This window comes from Pseudonaja textilis, chromosome Z, assembly GCF_049901715.1.
Source record: "Pseudonaja textilis isolate UNSWEBS1 chromosome Z, rPseTex1.2, whole genome shotgun sequence".
NCBI classification, from domain to species: Eukaryota; Metazoa; Chordata; class Lepidosauria; order Squamata; family Elapidae; genus Pseudonaja; species Pseudonaja textilis.
Genome location: NC_142008.1, coordinates 127,489,841 through 127,509,493, shown reverse-complemented (window position 1 = coordinate 127,509,493; position 19,653 = coordinate 127,489,841). Strand labels below are relative to the sequence as shown.

Sequence of the window (19,653 nt, the reverse complement as noted above, 5' to 3'; positions counted from 1 at the left end):
CACCCTGTTTTCTAACTTCTTTCTTTCCTGGCCCCTTATGCAAAATTTAACAAAAACAACCACAGCTTGAGCCCTACCAGAAACTAAGGTCCATCTGCGGCCACTTCAAACCCTGGATTGCGTAGCGCCTGCGCCTCACGTTGGCTTTAATTTCCGCTCCAAATTTATCCGGGACGCCACAACGAGGCCTCTTCATAGCCCTAGCAGGAGAGAGATCCAGAAGATTAGATGTTTGCAGGGAGTGGATTATTGGTTCCCCAAAAAGATCTTTTGAGTCCTTCCGAGAGCTTTCAGCTCACAACTGCTGAAAAATATAATCTAGTTCTCCACTTAAGAGAGGTAGAATTTGTGACAGTCCCCATACTTTCAGAAAGGGAAAAATGGAGGCTAAACATGTCTGATGGAGGTAAATAGCCAACCTGGGCTGAATTCGTGAAAATAAGGAAGGTCAGTTTAACCACCAGGCTAAAATTCAGGAGATGGTGAGTTCTAATTCCACCTTAGATAGGAAAGCCCACTTGGTGACTTTGGGCCAATCACCAGGAGACAGTGAGTTCTAGTCTCATCTTAGGCACCAAACACTGTCTGGGTGATGTTGGGCCAATCACCTGGAGATGGTGAGTTCTAGTCTCATCTTAGGCATGAATGCCAGCTGGATGACTTTTGGCAAATCACCAGGAGATGGTGAATTCCACTTCCACTTTAGATACGAAAGCCTACTTGGTGACTTTGGGCCAATCACCAGGAGACAGTGAGTTCTAGTCTCATCTTAGGCACCAAACACTGTCTGGGTGATTTTGGGCCAATCACCTGGAGATGGTGAGTTCTAGTCTCATCTTAGGCATGAATGCCAGCTGGATGACTTTTGGCAAATCACCAGGAGATGGTGAATTCCAGTTCCACTTTAGATACAAAAGCCTACTTGGTGACTTTGGGCCAATCACCCGGAGATGATGGGTTCTAGTCTCTCCTTAGGCATGAATGCCAGCTGGATGACCATGGTCAATCACCTGGAGATGGTGAGTTCTAGTCTCTCGTCTTAGGCATGAATGCCAGCTGGATGACCATGGTCAATCACCAGGAGATGGTGAGTTCTAGTCTCCGTCTTAGGCATGAATGCCAGCTGGATGACCATGGTCAATCACCAGGAGATGGTGAGTTCTAGTCTCGTCTTAGGCATGAATGCCAGCTGGATGACCATGGTCAATCACCAGGAGATGGTGAGTTCTAGTCTCGTCTTAGGCATGAATGCCAGCTGGATGACCATGGTCAATCACCTGGAGATGGTGAGTTCTAGTCTCTCGTCTTAGGCATGAATGCCAGCTGGATGACCATGGTCAATCACCAGGAGATGGTGAGTTCTAGTCTCCCGTCTTAGGCATGAATGCCAGCTGGATGACCATGGTCAATCACCAGGAGATGGTGAGTTCTAGTCTCGTCTTAGGCATGAATGCCAGCTGGATGACCATGGTCAATCACCAGGAGATGGTGAGTTCTAGTCTCGTCTTAGGCATGAATGCCAGCTAGGTGATTTTGGCCCAGTCCCTCTCTTTCAGCCCAACCCACCTCTCAGGAATGTCGCTGTGGGGAAAAGAGGAGGCTATGATTTGCAAAAGTAATAAAGGTGGGGTACAAATAAATAAACAAGCAAACAAACACGGTCATATCCAGCTGGAATTCGGATGGGAAAGCAGCCAGGTAGATCCCCAAGACTGAAGGCCACCTGGGCAAGTTGAACAAAAGAGATCTTGGAAGACCCCTCCCATTATCAGAAGTCAAGGAGCACCATCCCTGTTGCCTCTGGAGTCAAGAGTCATGGATGACTCTTGAACTCACAAGATGATTAATTCTTAGCTCACCGGAAGGCTTAATGGATGCCTTGGCCTAAATTAAGAAATGGGAAGTGCTCCGTATGTCCAGAACCACAATGAAACCCACGGTTTAGCTGCTTAAATGTGACTGCCCTTCCTAGCCCTAAGCCAGTGGTGGTCTAATTGAGAGGGTAGGCTGTTGATTTTTGTGGGGTAAGGTCTGAAATGGAGAACCAAGACAGAGTTACAAGCAGAAGTTGGCTGATTGACGGACAGGTCTATGAACTAAGGTTTCTCATGCTTAGCAAGTTTAAGAAGGGAGAATGAAGAAGGGAGGAGGAGGAGGAAGAGGGGAGGAGGAAAAGATGGTGGTGGAGGAGGAGGTAGAGGAGGAGGAGGAGGAGGGGAGAAGAGGGGGGGAAGAGGAGGGGAGGAGGGGGAGGAGGAAGACAAAAGAAGAAGAAAGATGAGAAAGATGAGAGAGAAAGAAAATAAAGGAAGGAAGGAAGGAAGGAAGGAAGGAAGGAAGGAAGGAAGGAAGGAAGGAAGAAAGAAAGAAAGAAAGAAAGAAAGAAAGAAAGAAAGAAAGAAAGAAAGAAAGAAAGAAAGAAAGAAAGAAAGAATCATTTCCATATTGTTCCCAAGAAAATTGCATGCATTTATTCAGGAACTCAGAGCAATGGAAACAAATGCATAATTCCATTGATTATATGCCACAGTCAAGAATTCTTTGTTTCTGGACTTCCGGTTTGCAGGGCTTCGGCGACAGGCAGGAATCCGCGATCGTGCGCGGTTTCTGCCTGGGCTTGCCGCTGGAGCACCCCGAGCCAGTTGGCTTCGGGGCTAAGCCACCCCATAGAGGTGGTGAAGAGTGGGGAGATCCCAGCAGGGTCGAGGAAAGCCGCATCTTTCCTCCTCACCTGGCTAAACTCCCTTTCCCGAAGCTGGTAAGAGCGGCGGTCAGAAATGGCCGCCTCAAAGAAGCACTCAGCCGGAAAAGAAAGTGCAGGAGGAAGTTAAGAAGTGAAAGTTTCGGCTGACCGGGATAAGAAGTAACAACTAAGGTATCCTGGAATTTAAATTTTATAAAAGATACATCGCTCCCAAAGAAGACTCAGAAGCAGCGAAGGAAAGTGAAAAGGGAAAGTTTTTTTTTTCACTCTCCTTCCTTACGTTGACAGCGAAGAGAGATGAATGAGAAATCGGAAAATCCGCTTTGGCACCAATAGATAATTAAACTGGAAATATAATTAAATGCGAAGAGGACAACAAAGATTTCTGAACACTAAAAAAAAATTTTTTTTGCTGTAAGTGGGAAGGGAGAGGAAAAGAATAAGGGCAGGATTTGGAAGGAGGAGTCTGCCTGGAATTCAAAAGAATCTAATGTTAAATCTTAATAAGACTTCTAAAATATACATTTCAACTGGAACTTTGCAACTAAATAGTAACCCCTGGAAGAGAAAGTGAAAAAAGAAGAAAGTGTTAAAAGAAACAGCTTGTGTGTATTTGGATTGCTTGGTGACTTTGGGACTTTTGGAAATTATATTTGAATGACTAAAAACACTTGGATGGTTGTTTAAAAGAATTCGTTGTTTCTGCATCTCCTAATTCCATTTTTTTTTTTTTTTTGCCTTTCTCTGACCCTGGAATATTTCTGGCTTGAAATGCCAGAAACTGTAAACGTAGCAACTTCTCTATTCTTCTCTGAACTCTTTTGTCCGGATCTGCGTCTATTTCTAAACTGTGAAGCCTGCAAGGGATGGACACCACTCATTCCTCCTAAAGTACCATGGACGCAAATAGAACCACAAATAAATAATGACCTAACCAATTTCTAAACAGACGCATAACCACAGAGTAAAGCCCCAAATGAAGCTTTTCCAAACTACTAGGTGTAAACCTATAACCTGCAGTTTGATCCTGACTGGCTCAAGGTTGACTCGGTCTTCTATCCTTCCTTCCAAGGTCGGTAAAATGAGGACCCAGAATGTTGGGGGCAATAAGCTGACTCTGTAAACGACTTAGAGAGGGCTGGAAAGCCCTGTGAAGCGGTATATAAGTCTAAGTAAGAGCTAGTGCTATTTCTAAAGGAAAAGTGGTATACGTTATCTGCAATTGACTGTTCTGATTGACTGACAGACAGACATCATCAATCTATCTCCATTTTGCTATTTTGCTAGAGCAAAATGAAGATAGCTAGAGGTAGACATAGACAAAGTGGAGATAGATTGATGATGGATGGATAGATGGATGGATAATAGATGGATGGATGGTGAGAGTGAGGCGGATAGCAAAATGGAAATAGATAAACAGATAGCAAAATAGAGATAGAGATAATAAACAAAATGGGGATGACAGACAGACGGGAAAATGAAGAGAGAGAGAGAGAGAGACAGACAGACAGACAGACAGACAGACAGACAGACAGAGAACAAAATGGAGAGAGAGATGGATAGATGGGTTGATAGGTAGGTGGGTAGGTAGGTGGATGGATGAATGAATAGATAGATAGATGAATAGATAGGGTAGGATAAGATAGGAATGGTGGAGAAGGAAGAATGCAAACAGAGCAAAATAGAGACATATAAATAAGTAAATTGGATAGATAGATAGATAGATAGATAGATAGATAGATAGATAGATAGATAGATAGATAGATAGATAGATAGATAGATAGATACTGTAGGTGGGTAGATGATAGACAGGCAGAGATAAGGAATGGAGAGAGATAGATAGCAAAATGGAGAGGAGAGAGAAAGAGAGCACAAAATGGAGATATCAATTAGACACAGACAATCAGCCATATGGGATAAAACCTAGCCCATTATTTCTTCACATTAGCAAGTTAACTTGTCAGGGCGTTAAAGGTCAGACATCTTTAAATTGCTACGGCTGAGAAACATCGGCTAACATTAAAGAAGAATTCTGTGTGATCCAAAATTTTGCATCAAACAGTTTTTTAAAACACACACACAAAATAACCACTTTCATCTTCATCACGGATATTTCTTTTTCTGTCCGATGATGAACAAAATGGCCACCGCTCCCACAGCCTACACAGCAATGAAGCGTTTTCCTCCTGGCCGAAAGGGACTGAATTAATTTTTACCGAGGTCCAAAAACTCCCAGTGACGGTCACCCTTACTGCCGTTGACTAATCCCAAGCTTTCATCTCCTGTCTGAAGCTGCTCCCAGATTTTATTTCCAATTCCCCTCTCCTTTGCCAAGTTCTTGTGGTGTGGAGTCCCACTGGTCAGTGCTAACCTCACCAGACACTAGTCGCTTTGTAGGCTTGCCAAGGGGCCACCCCAACACAGGATGCCCTGCAGCCACGCTGCCCACTCGCCAAGGCTGGGACTTCGCATCTGGTTTCCCCCACCCCTCCTTCGACACACAACCACAGGCCTGTTTTTCCCCCCTCTCCAGTGACGTCATCCAAGCTGGTTTCATCAGATCTTCTGCTGACTGCCAGCCTTGTGGGAAGCGTTGGAGAACGACTTAGGAAAAAAAGAAGAAAAAGACGAGTTTTGGGTTTTATGCCCCATTTCTCCAGCAAGGACGTTTCTCTAGATCGGATCGAAGCCACGATGGATGGCTTGCTTTCTCAATCGCACCTCTTTTCAAACCAGCATTGGTTATTCACATTCACGTTAACAGAGTTGGAAGAGACCTTCTAGGTCATCTATTCCAACCCCCACCCCACCCCCACCCAAAGCAGGAGACCCTACACTATTTCTGACAGATGGCCATCCAGTCTCTTCTTGAAAGCCTCCAGGGATGAAGCTCCCAAACTTCTGAAGGCAACTTCTGTTCCATGGGTTAATGATTCTCAACCTTATTTCCAGGTTGAATGTCTCCATTCATTATTCCTTGTCTGGCCTTCAGGTGCCTTGAAAAATAGCTTGATCCTCTCCTCTCTGGGGCAGCGCCTCAAATATTGGAAGACTGCTATCCTGTCTTTCCCTGGTACTTTCTTCCCTAGGCTAGCCATGCCCAGTTCCTGCAACCATTCATCGTGTGTTTTAGCCTCCAGTCCTCTCATCCTCTTGATGGCTCTTTGCACTTTTTCCTAGAGTCTCAACTTCTTTTTTATTGTCTGGTGACCAAAACTGGATGTAGTATTCTAGGTGGGATCTTACTAAGGCTTTATACTGTGGTATTAGTACCCCCCTTGATCTCGATTGTATGCCTGTGTTAATGCAACTTAGGACTGCATTGGCTTTTTGGTGGCTGCTGCACACTGCTGGCTCCACACTGCTGGTTATCCACTAAGACTCCAAGATCCTTCTAACAGTGACTGCTGTTAAGCCTGGTTTTACCCAGTCTATATGTGTCCTTTGGGTTTTTCTTGCCTAAGTGTATACTTGACTTTTCCCTATGCTGAATTTCATTTTGTTATCTCTTGGATCTTCAAGAGAAGAAAAATGGACCTATCTTATTCTTGAGGAGTCCTTGATGCTCTCTGAGCTTAGATGTTTTCCTGTAGATGTCTCATGACCCAACTAGGGAATAGCATCAGTGCAAGAAGGGAGGGAGGTTGGAGGAGGAAGAGGAGAAGGAGGAGAAGGACTGATGGATCCTTGGTGCTCCCTGAGCCTGGTTGGTTTCTTGTAGACATTTCATGACCCAACTATGTAACATCATCAGTGCTAGATAACAAACTAAGTGACATCATCAGGAGCATTGATGATGTCATCTAGTTTGGGTCATGAAACGTTGGCAAGAAAAAAACCAAGCTCAGGGAGCACCAAGGATCCCACAGCCTTCCTCCTCCTCCTCCTCCTCCTCCTCCTCCTCCTCCTCCTCTTCTTCTCCACTCTCTTCTAGCACTAAAGCTATTCCCTATAAACTTTCAAGATGAGACTGGACTGCCATTTGTCGGGGGGGGGTTGGACTAGATGACCCTCAAGGTCCCTTCCAACTCAGTTAATCTATAATTTAATCTGTAAACTGTTTAGAGAGGGCTGTAAAGTGGCATTGCTATTGCTATTCAATAAGAGAAAGATTAAATTATCCTGATTTCAGTCAAGGCCTACAGCCGCTTCTACAAAAATCATGCCATTTTTCGGTCTTTCCTTCCTCCAGCGCCCCATGGCAAGCAATCTATTCACAATATCCCAATTCATTGTGGGTTTGTTTTTTTTCCCTCAGAGTTAAAAAAGCAAATTTTTGTAAGAAGAGAAGCCGGTGAAAGGTGAATGACTCGGAGCGCAGGAAAAGAAAAACAAGGCCACTCACTTCAAAGTGTCCACATCGGCTGTGCCTGTCACTCGAAGTCCGTAGAAACGTTGCATGGCAGCGATGGCGGCCGACACCGACTGTGGGGAACGCAGGGTGTGGGTGCGAAGGTTGCCTGGGGGCAAATACCCATATTGTTGCAGCCAGGCCTGGTGGGAAAATCAAAACAGGAACATTAAAAAAAAAAAAACGAAACTCAAAGCCAATCGAAATGTAGACTCAGTGGCTAAGACGCTGAGCTTGTTGATCAGAAAGGTCGGCGGTTCGAATCCCTAGCGCTGCGTAATGGAGGGAGCTCCCGTTCCTTGTCCCAGCTTCTGCCAACCTAGCAGTTCGAAAGCATGTAAAAAGGCAAGTAGAAAAATAGGGACCACCTTTGGTGGGAAGATAACAGCGTTCCATGCACCTTCAGCGTTTAGTCATGCTGGCCACATGACCACGGAGACGTCTTCGGACAACGCTGGCTCTTTGGCTTTGTAACAGAGATGAGCACCGCCCCCTAGAGCCAGAAACGACTAGCACGTATGTGCAAGGGAAACCTTTACCTTTAAAGCAATGTAGGCAGTCCTTGTCTCAGGTCTAAGTGACAGTGTAAAGTTACGATGGACCCGAAAAAGCTACGCACGAACCAGATTTGAGGTTCCAAGTTCTGTTCCCCTGCTTCCAGAGTTCACCTGAAATATTTCAAGTGCTCAGCAAATGTCCCGCAGTTACGGCCATTTGCAGTGTGTCTCACAGTCCTGACCGTGATTTAGAATGTTTTGCAAAAGACCTCCACCCCATAGCTAACAACTGAATGGCTTAACAACCGTCACAAATAAAGAGATGTAAAATTGGTCACTGTCCCACGGCGGGAAGGAACCCTCGACAGCTATCACGACATGCAGGCTCAGTTATGGTTGTAAATCAAGAACGGCTTGCAGACCAACAAACACTATTTTGGTTTAGTAGTTACAGGTCCAGATTAAAAAAGCAGGACTTTATTGAGCTATTGAGCTATGAATGGTATCGCCTCTTAATCCCTGTTCAATCTAATCAGTGATTGACTCCAAATTATTTTAATCTGAATGAGGAACTGCTGCAAGGAACTGAAATTATTTGAGTCCTTCTTTCCTGCTCCCAACCTGGTTCATTTCCGCCAATGGTCATTAAGTCACTTTGTTCAGTGTCATTGTACTTCTCAAACTAACCAGAGAATAGGATAGACTAAACTAGGGAACGGAACGGAACCAAATGGAACAGAACAGAATAGAGAAACAGAATGGAATGGAATGAAACAATAGAATGGAATAGAAAAATGGAATGGAATGGAATAGAATGGAATAGAAAAGAAAACTGGGATGGGATGGGATGGGATGGGATAGAATAGAAGAGAAAATTGGGACGGGATGGAATGGAATAGTAGAGTAGAGTAGAGTGGAGTGGAGTGGAGTGGAATGGAATGGAATGGAATGGAATGGAATAGAATAGAATAGAATAGAATAGAATAGAATAGAATAGAATAGAATAGAATAGAATAGAAATATGGAATGGAATGGAATGGAACGGAACAAAACAGAACAGTGGAATGGAAAATGGAGTGGAACAGAGTAGCAAATGGAAAGGAACGGAACAGAACAGAACAAAATAGAATTCTTTATTGGCCAAGTGTGATTGGGCACACAAGGAGTTTATTTTCCATGCATAACCTCTCAGGGTAAATACAAACAACAAAATGATAGGTCATAGATCATAAATCATAAGTTAGATCATTCATTGTAAGATACCAACAAGAGATAAATCATAAGATGCCAATAGGAGAAAGTAGTAGGAAAGATGAGAAAGATGACCCACCACAACCTACTACATGGGTAAATATCTTTAAGCCTAAGACAATGTTGTGGGAATTAGACGTTCAACAGAGCGATGGCACGGGGGTGGGAATTATCTTTGTGTCTACTTGTTTTGGCATGCAATGCCCCATAGCATCAATCCTGATGGGACAAAATTGGCTGGAGGTCACAATACAGGAACAACCAGCTCTCTGGAGAAAGTTGTGATGGTGAAAAGGTAGAAGGAAAGGGAAGAAGAGAAAGATCAGGAATAAGATAGGATTTAGTTAAAATAGTGATCATTGGAAGAAGACGTGAAGGACCAGGTTATGAAAGACCATCATGGAGAAGATCTAACCTCTTTCTCTGAAAATACGACCTACCCTGAAAGTAAACCCTAGCTTGATTTTTATATGTGCGTCCAATATAAGCCCTACACCCAAAGTAAGGCCTAATTACGATCCCGCCCACTCCAGAGTAGAGGGGTAAAAATTAAGCTAGAGTGGGGATGGGGGGATGGAGCTGCCCTACTATTTCCCTTTGGCCAATTGTAGCCAGGCCTCGCACACTCTGACACCTGCCTTGCCAGCCCATTGCTTTGGCAGCCAGCAAGGCTGGCAAGGCTTTCCTGAAGGCCTCTGGAGCTGATAACAAAGCTCTGGATCCATCCGGACCTCTGTTATCAGCTGCAGAAGCCTTCAGGAGAAGCCTTGCCGGCTGTAGAAGTTCCTGAAGGCCTCTTGACAATGAAAAGGAGGCCGGGGGCAACAAAGGCAAGTGAGGTGAGTCAGTGGATGACATCTCCCGAAAATAAGCCCTGGTGCCTTTTTGGGTGGCAAATATATATATATAAGACAGGGTCTTGTTTTCAGGGAATCATGGTATCTATGTGGTAGCTGAGAGTTGGCAACAAATTGATGGCCCAAAATGTCAATCCATCAACTTCTGCTGGACTTCATGGGCTCCAGAAAGTCCACGTTGGTTTCTTATCACCAGAAGGTGGTTGCTTATGTTTCTTCAACTCCTCAATCTAGCCTGCACCCACGAGATCCAATGAAGTGCTCTGTAAGTCACCTCATTGGATCTCATCAAGGTCAAGATCAGCTAAGGAAGAATTTACTACATAGACTGTAGTAAATTCCCCCTTAAAATTCCGTACACGGGTAATCCACGACTTACAACAGTTCATTTAGTGACCATTCAAAGACCCTGGGGGGAAAAGTGACTCATGACAACCATGGTCACACCATCAAAATTTGGATGCTTGGCAACTGGTTCATATTTATGACGGTCACCATGTCCCGGGGTCATGTGATGACTTTTTGCAACCTTCTGATAAGCAATGAGGGAACCAGGTTCACTTAACAACTATGTTCCTCACTTAACAACCGCAGGGATTCACTGAACAACCGTGGCAAAGAAAGGTCATAAAATGGTCCAGAATTTACCAAACACAACTGCCTCACTTAGCAACAGAAATTATGAACTTGATTGTGTTCGTAAAATCAAGGACTACCGATACCAAACAGGAAGGGTCAGTAAAGTTAGTGGCTGCTATTATTATTATTATTATTAGTAGTAGTAGTAGTAGTACTACTACTACTACTATTTTCATCGTACAGTCAGCGAGATGTTCAGACTGGGTTTGGTATTTTTGTCTACCTATCGAGTGCTTCCCAAGGACTTGGGATAGACAAACCTGGATGTTTGACGGGTTACAGATACTACCACAGGATGGAAGCTGTTGCGAGTAAAGCTCCCTTCTGCAATTGACTGATGGCAAATGCCTATGGTGTTCAAATGGTGCTCCACTTATTTTGGGACTGCACCCAAAGCGCCTATTACTATTGGTACTACCCTTGCTTGCCTTTGCCCTTGTTGTTCTATTTCTATTTGTAGGTCTTTACATTTTGTTATCTTCTCCAATTTTTTCTTCTATTCTGCTGTTTCCAGACACATCCACTATCCAGACTTTCTTATTGACAACTGTTAAGTCCTTGATAAGAAAGACAAAAAAATCTGGATAGTGGATGTGGCAGTATTATTATTATTATTATTAATAATAATAATAATAATAATAATAATAATAATAATAATAATCTTTAGTGAGATTCACAGTCTTTGGGGCTGGTTGGTAGCTCAACAGTTCGAGCCCTAACCAAGGACCTAGGAACTGTTCAGGTAGCATTGGAGGATATAAGCTGTTCCAAGTAGGGTGGTTTTTTGTAGAATCAGGGTATTCAAGTCTGATAAATTCAGGATTTCCAAATAGCGAGGCAGCCCTTTAGCTATTGCTCCAAAGGCTCCAATTACAATTGGGATAACACATGATTTATTTTTCCAAAGTTGCTCAACTTCTATTTGTAAGTCCCGATACTTTGTGATTTTTTTTCTTGCTGCGTCTACAATTTGTGCATCACCAGGTATTGCAATGTCAATGAACCAAACTCTTTTCTTCTCAACTACTGTTACGTATTATTATAGTTATTGTTATTACATTATTATACATTTTCTCTTTACATACAGCATGTTGTCTGGATTAATTTGCTTACATAATACTATTTTTCCAGTTCCTAGTGTCTACCTTAGTACCTTCATTTCTTTCTTAATACAAACTAAGTTAGCTGCCCTTCTTAATTCCGGATGACCACAGCAGCTGTCCAGGGCTGCTGACCATCAGTGCCGACTCTGCAGATTGGAGTCGGGTTCAAACAGTTTAATCAGAAATCAGATAAAAGCCACAGAATTATAGGCTTCCAAAAAAAAAAAAAAGATATTCAGCAAAGCCTGGATATTGCAAAATGTCTGTCTTATTTTCTGCCCTCCCAAACCAAGGACCAAAAATCATGCCATAACCTTCCAACACTCACAAATGAAGTGAAACTGATGACTGCACCCAAATTGTGTTGTGTTTTGCATGTTGGCGGGGGGAATTCTGAAAGTTGGAAGTCCACCCATCTTAAAGCCATTGAGATTTGACAAACCCTGCAGTAGGGGTGGATTCCAGAATTGTGTTAAGAGTGTGACGTGCACATGGTAGGGTCCGAGAACAACTCAAACCCCATTTCCTGTACTGTTGCACAAAAATTTAGAAATTTTCTTCCCCTGTAAGCTTTCTCAGGCTCCCATGGAGGAAGCAACTGATCACACAAGTCTCAGACTTCAACGTACACACTTATATCCATGCAGTACCATCACATATGCATATAAATTGCATTCAATTGCAGCTCAACTCCTGCTAATTGTGTGGCTGTATCCGTATCATTTTCTTGCAATCACCTAAAAGAAATTTCCCAGCAATTTTCTTTTTGATTTTTCAGTCTTGCCTCCATCCATGTATCTCTGAGTGGTCTCCCACCCAAACAGCAATCAGATCTGGCCATATTTATAACTTCTAAACTCACACAAGGCCAGGTAGATGCTACCACTTGAAGACAGACAGACATGCTTGGTGGAGGTGTGAAAGACTACAAAGAATATTGGATCTAAATACATACTTTGACACATCAGCAGCCTGAATCTGCGGAGGAAGAGGAGCTAGACCTGAGCCGGAGATTGAGGGACAGAGATTGAGGGGTTGGGAGATTGAGGGACAGAGATTGAGGGGGTGGCTTCGTTGACTTCAGAGGAAAATGGGGAAGGGCAGGACCAGTCTGGCCAGGGCCTTTCAAGATTAGGACAGCTTGTAGACAGGGAGGAACAGGGACAGGATGAACATGAGAGAAAGAGCTCAGGCAAGGAGTAAGGACAGCCCCCACCTGATCCGAGAGCACGGAGAGTGGAAAGAAGGTGAGAACAGTGCAGATTGAACCGAATACTCTGGAGAAAAGCGTCCTGCCCCTCTACACAAGGCATTCCTAGGGAATGAGATACGCCATGGGGAGAGTATTTGTTGGGAACAAACACTGAGTTGCTGAAGTGTTGAATGCAGGGCGTTTGAAGTTCCCAAGAGTCCTTGCATTCTTCCTGGATTTCTGAACTAATTACCTGGATTTTTTGTTTTCTGAACTCGATTTGCCCTGCTGGATTTATTGCTGTGCAGCCTTGGTGTTCACAGCGCTGGGGTGGACTATTTGCAGCCAGAGGCTGCTGGAGCTGTGTGTGTGGGCTTTGACATCACTTTGCTATGGGACTGGCCAGAAACGTGGGAGGTTTGGGAAAATTTGGAGCAATAAAGGGGTGGTTTGAACTCCCAGCTGTTTGTATTACCTCTGTGCTGTACCCCGGATCATCACTTCAAGGATTATAAAGATCAATATTCAGAATAAGCTAGAAGTTTTCTTTTTAGGATTAAAGAAATAAAGCCACAGAAGATTATTTTAATATATGATTACTGGGCGAAATTATTACATGGATGGAGACTTAAAAAGATTCGACACCAGCCATAGGGAGGACCAGATGGTGAAGTTGAGAATTATGCATTAATTCTTTGAAACGCATAAATTGACTTCCAGATCAGAAAAAAGACAATATCTGAGTTTCTGGGTGACTAGAAGCCTCTAATGGACTTTTGTGTGCGTAACAATAAATAAATACATAAATTTGAGATTTAGGGTTGGTTGACTCAACAGAACAGATTACAGAAAAAAAGTGTAATCCGGGTAGTCCTCAATTTACAACTGTTCGCTTAATGGCCCCTCAAATTAGAACAACACTTTAAAAAGTGACACGACCATTTTTCGCACTTATGACCATTTCAGGATTCCCACGATCATGTGATCCAAATTCAGACGCTTCGCAACTGACTCGTACTTATGACAGTCGCAGTGTCCTGGGGTCACATTATCCCTTTTTTGTGACCTTCCCACAAGCAAAAGCCATGGGGAAGCCAGATTCACTTAACAACCATGTTCCTAACTTAACAACGGCAGGGATCGGCTGAAGAATTACGGTAAGAAAGGTCGTGAAAAGGGAGCAATGGATATTTTGGGCTCAGTTGTGGTCATAAGTCAAGGACTACCTGTGCATTGTAACTTTAGACTGAGAGAGGTTAAAATATATTAATATTTGCTTTGAAAAATCCTGGAAATCACTTTTTGGGTAATTTTTCTCCTTCTTTTCTATTTGTTTTTTTCCAAATTTCTTTTCTTACCTTCTCTGTTTGTTTTTCTTTTTACTTCCATACTTTATTTAGTTAGTTAGATTTTTAGGTTGTCCTAGTTTTTATTGTCTCGTTGAAAAACTTTTAGGAAAAAATTATAGAGAAGAGGCAGGCAGGGAAGGGAAAACATTTCTTTCTGGATACGCAAGTCTGGCATAACAATAATCCGCTGTCTGATCCAGATCTCTCTTCATGTTTCCACCTCCACCTGCCTCTTGCAAAGGCTGCCTTCCATACACACACACACACACACACACACACGTTATTATCTGTCCCTGCTGATGCATCACTCTGCGCACACACGCACGCACATACACTGCAAAGTCACTTCTTCTCTATTTCCCCCCCTTTTGTTAATCTCAAGGATGATTCACGCCCACGTTCTTGGCAACATTTTTCTGGATCATGTGACTCAGGGCGGAAGGAAGGCCCAATGCCAAACCTTGGGTCTGTTCTGTTCTGTTCTTCTATTCCAAGGGTCTTCTTCTAACTTGGCAAGTTTAAGCCTTGTGGACTTCAACTCCCAGAATTCCTGAGCTAAGACTGGAGGAGGAGGGATTCCACAAATCTTAAAGCTGTCAAGTTTGAAGACCCCTGTTCTATTCCGTTATTCTCTTCTATTCTGTTATTCTATTCTGTTCTGTTCTGCTATTGCATTGTTATTCTATTCTATTCTGTTATTCTATTCTGCTGTAATTCTATTGTTATTTTATTCTATTCCAAGTTATTCTCATCTTTTCTCTTATTCTATTCTGTTCTGCTATTGCATTGTTATTCTATTCTATTCTTATTCTATTGTTATTTTATTCTATTCCGTTATTCTCGTCTTTTCTATTATTCTATTCTCTTATTCTATTCTGTTCTGTTCTGCTATTCCATTCTGTTATTCTATTGTTATTCTATTCTATTCTGTTATTCCATTCTGTTCTTCTTTTCTATTCTATTCTATTGTTATTCTATTCTATTCTATTCTATATTCTATTCTATTCCGTTATTCTATTCCATTCCATTCTGTTCTGTTCTGTTATTCTATTCTATTGTTATTCTATTCTATTCCTATTCTACTCATTCTATTCTATATTCCATTCCATTCTATTCCATTCCATTTTCTATTCTATATTCTCTTCTCTTCTACTCCATTTCATATTTTATATTCTATTCTATTCACTGCTCTTCTGTTCTGTTCAATCCTGTTCTATATTTATATGTATATTTATATTCTATGTTACATTATATTCTTCTGGGAGTTAAAGTCCACACATCTTATAATGGCTAAGATTGGGAAAAACAGGTAATCATTACGACCACAATGGAGCCCAAAATTTCTATTGCGAAGCGAGACATTTGCTAAAGTTTTGTCCCATTTTACGACCTTCCTTGCCACCCTTCTTCAGCGAATCCCTGCAGTTGATAAGTTAGTCACCCAGTCGTTAAGTGAATCTTGCTTCCCCGCCATGAAAAGGCCTCAAAAGGGGAATCACGTGACCTTGGGACACAGCAGCCGTCATACATATGAACCCATTGCCCAGCGTTCTGAATTTTGTTCCCTGTCAGGATTCCGGCACTTAACTCCATTTAAATCATGAATCTCGAGGCAAACTTCCAAAACATCAAAAGGATTTATTGGGAGTTAAAAGGTGCAGCCTTTTATGTGTAGCCAACTCTGAGACACATCTTTCATCATACCCAGGTTTTCTCCCAACCCCTGGGTGTATCGTAAATTCATATTCTCCAATGAGACACATCCGTAGCCAACAGTCACCAGCCATGCTCTCCAATTAGAATTTTGCAGGACAGAAACTTCAGTAACCTAGTTACTATCTTTGAAAACATTCATGGAATGCAATTTCGGTTTGCAAGTTTCTGCACTGCTCCCTCCTCCCTTTCTGTTGACAACTCTAAAAAGACCATACAAATATTTTATGAATTGACAATCCCATGATCACGGGGATGGTTCTGAGGTCGTAACTGTGAACAATAGTTCCTTAAGTCACATTTTTTGTGCTGTTGTAACTTTGAACGGTCACTAAATGAACCATTATACGTTGAGGACTGACTTATATTGGTTTAGGTCTTTTGCTTTCTGGCTCATGCTCAGCCTCTCCATGCGTAATGTTGGTGACGCAAAGGAGCTGTGGGGCACATCCTGGAATCCTGGAGGTCAACAGTCCTGGATTAACAGGCAAGGAGAGGGAACTTCAGGGGATGAAAGTTAATCTCTCCTGAGCCAAGTAACTGTATATATCCCTATCACACAGGCCCACCTGGACCCATCCGGAACAGCGAGGCGCTGCTTTTTTCCCCCCTCCTTCCGTTAATCAAAGGTAGACTGCCACTGCTGATGGAAGCTCTGCTTCGCGCAGGAAGAAGCGCTTATTTCCGGGTCTTTTAAATTCAAGAGCCACCTTACAATCCCGACTGGCGGTAGATTAGAAAAGGGGTAAGGAGAATGATGCTTAAACTTTGGCCAAATTACCCCGGCTTCACGCCACAGTGCGTTGTAGTTAGGGCCGGGGGTGGGATTCAAAACTCCCAACCACCGTTTCTCTGCCTGGTTGCCGGGTGGGCGTGGTCATGGTGGATGTGGCCTACCGGAACTTCCAAGAGGGCTGTTTTTCAACTTTCCCAGAGTCTGGAGGATTCCCTCGGGCTTCTGGGAGGGCGAAAACGGCCTCCCCTGGGCTCCAGAGGCCTTCCGGAAGCCGGAAACAGGGCCATTTCCGGATTTCTGGAAGGCCCGTTTTCCCCCCTCCCCAAGCCTCCGTGCCAAGCCTGCACTTACCTGCATCCAAAACAGGCCACGTGGAGACTCCTGGGAGGGGCAGTGTAGGATGGGGAGGCCATCCAATTGGTTCAACTAGCAGTTCAGCGAACCAGCTGTAAATTTAACATCCGTTTCGCGCAAACTGGCCCAAACCGGCTGAATCCCACCCCTAATTAGGGTATGAAGTCCTTAAAAATAAGGATTCTCATATCCAGACTGCAATGTTTCAAATGGCCGCTAGATGGCAACACAGAGATACTATCTTCTTTGCCTCTCTCTCTGCTGCCAACTTGTGGTCATTTTGGAAATCACAGCTGAGATCTGGTTATCCTATTATATGTATAGGAAGTCCTTGATTTGCAATGATTCCTTTAGTCACCGAAGTTACAATGGCACAGAAAAAAAGCTGACCTGTAACTGTTTTTCACATTTAAGACTGTTGCAGCCATCCCCATAGTCATGTGATGAAAATTCAGACACTTGATACCTGGTTCATATTTACGACGGTTGCAATGTCCCGGGTCCTGTGATTCCCTTTTCAACCTTCTGACAAGCAAGGTCAATGGAGAAGCTTGATTCACCTAACGACCATGTTCCTTATTAACAACTGCAGTGATTCACTTAACAACTATGGCAAGAAAGGTCATAAAATGGGGAATAACCCAATTAATAACTGTCTCAGCATCAGAATTTTGGCTTCAATTGTGGTCATAAGTTGAGGACTCCCTGTAAACTTCAAGTTGGCATATTCGATGCGCAGTCTTTTTTTTGTCCTTTTCTGCCAAACATTTAGCAAAAAAACCATCACAAATTTCAGTCAGATCGTTACAGGACTCTACAGCCAGTCTTAAATCTGAGTCAGATGCCAAGCCCTGAAATGTGATCATGTGCCCGCAGGGTGTGTTTATGTGAGCACGAGAGAGAGACAGAGAGAGAGACAGAGACAGAGAGAAAAAGATGAGGGAGAAAGAGAGAAAGAGGAAGAGAGAAAGGAAGAGAGAGAGAGAAAGATGAGAAAGAGAGGAAGAGAGAAAGGAAGAGAGAGAGAGGAAGATGAGAGAGGAAGAGAGAGACAGAGAGAGAGAGAGAAAGATGAGGGAGAAAGAGAGAAAGAGGAAGAGAGAAAGGAAGAGAGAGAGAGAGAAAGATGAGAAAGAGAGGAAGAGAGAAAGGAAGAGAGAGAGAAAGAGAGAGAGGAAGAGGAAGAGAAGAAGAAAGATGAGAAAAAGAGAGAACGAGAGGAAAAGAAAGATGGGAAAGATAAAAAGAGAAAGAGAGGAAGAGACAGAGAGAATGAAAGAAAGAACGAGAAAGGGAAACAACTTTTCCTGTTGGAACTTTTCAAGGACAGTCAATTGCAAGTCGCTTTTTCTGAATTCCATTGTAACGTCGAACGGTCACCGTCGTAAGCCGAGGACTACGGGTAAAAAAGGGTCATAAATCCAAAAAGCATCCCATCCCAGATTATACAGCCCCGCTCCGGTTTCCCTGACTGGCACCAGGTTGGGGAAAATGTGGCGGGAGTGCCAAGAATTCCTGGCCAGCGGCCATTTTCTAAGATGCGTGGGAGGTGCCAAATAACCAAAGTTAAATAGAGGCCCAGCTTCCAAAAATTGTAAGCTTCTGGATTTCAAAGCAGAGCCAGCCTCCGGCCCCCAGCCTCTCCCCCTCCCCATTTCTTCCTTGGCTCTGAAAGAGCCAGGACAGATGCTATCTGGGGTCATCTTTTGGGCTTAATCCTGGCCAATTTTTCTTCAGATTCCTTTCATGGCCTTTAAGCCATGGACGTTCACGGAGAGATTGGACTGCCATTTTTCAGAAATGGTGTAGGGTCTCCCGCTTGGGCAGTGGAGGGGGGTTGGACTAGATGACCTGCAAGGTCCCTTCCAACTGCCGTTTTTCACACTTGTGGCTGTTGCGGTATCCCGATGGTCACGTGCTCAGCAATTTGGGTTGCTAAGCAAATGACTCATATTTATGACCGTCGCAGGAGTATCATGCAATCCCCTTGGGTGACCCACTGGTCAAGCAAAGTAAACCAGATAGGCCAGATCCACTTAATGGCCGTGTTGCTAACTTAATCACGGCAGCAACTCACTTAAGAACGGTGGCAAGGAAAATCATAACGTGGTCTGTCTCACTTAGCAACAGAAATTTTGGGCTCAACTGTAGCTGTAAGTTGAGGACTCTCCGTATGGGGTGGCAACTACAGGGAGATGCAGATGCCATCCAAAACAGTCCTTGACATATGATGGTTCATTTAGTGACCGTTCAAATGTACAACGGCACTGGAAAAAGTGAATTACAATTGTTTTTCACAAAACTGTTCCAACATCCCTACGGTCACATGATGAAAATCCGGACGCTTGGCAACCGCCTTGTATTTATGACCATTGTAATGTCCCCTTTTGTGACTTTCTGCCAAGCCAACGGGGAAAGCCGGATTCACTAAACAACCGTGTTCCTAGCTGAACGTCCTTAGCGATTCGCTTAAGAACAGCGGCAAGAAGAGGCCTTAACACAGGCCCAAGCTCACTCAGCAACTGCCTCGCTCAGCAACAAGGAACATGGGGCTCCTTTGTGGTTGTAAGTGGAGGACTACCTGTATTGGATGGCGTCTATGGAACTACTAGTCAAGCTCTCTGACCCAGAAAAACACACCAATGCAGAGGGAACGAAGGATCCCAATAACCCCAAGAGTGTTGTGGCGTGTCAGTGGCCAGTGGAGCTGGTGGAAGACTTAAACAGTGACGAGGCTGGGGAGGAACATGGGCCAGTCCTGGAATCTGGGGAAGGCTCTGATGAGGGCTCTGCATCGGAGGCAGAGATGGGGCCAGGGCTGTCTGATAGTTACCAGCTGCCTTTGGAGGTGAAGATCAGTGGGGAAGAAGAACAGCTGGAGCCTGTTCCCAGTGTGCACATGCACAG

At 43.7% G+C, this 19,653-nt stretch overlaps 1 protein-coding gene across 1 annotated transcript in view; it reads right to left on the bottom strand.

The window, feature by feature from the left end:
• MMP14 (matrix metallopeptidase 14) overlaps positions 1 to 19,653 on the bottom strand; it is a 40,022-nt gene that overhangs the window by 13,995 nt on the left and 6,374 nt on the right. The window contains exons 2-3 of the mRNA XM_026719504.2: positions 7,050 to 7,198; positions 78 to 200 (exon numbers count right to left, since the gene is read on the bottom strand). Of these exons, the coding sequence (XP_026575289.2) occupies positions 78 to 200; positions 7,050 to 7,198 (272 nt within the window). The remainder of the gene's footprint in view (positions 1 to 77; positions 201 to 7,049; positions 7,199 to 19,653) is intronic.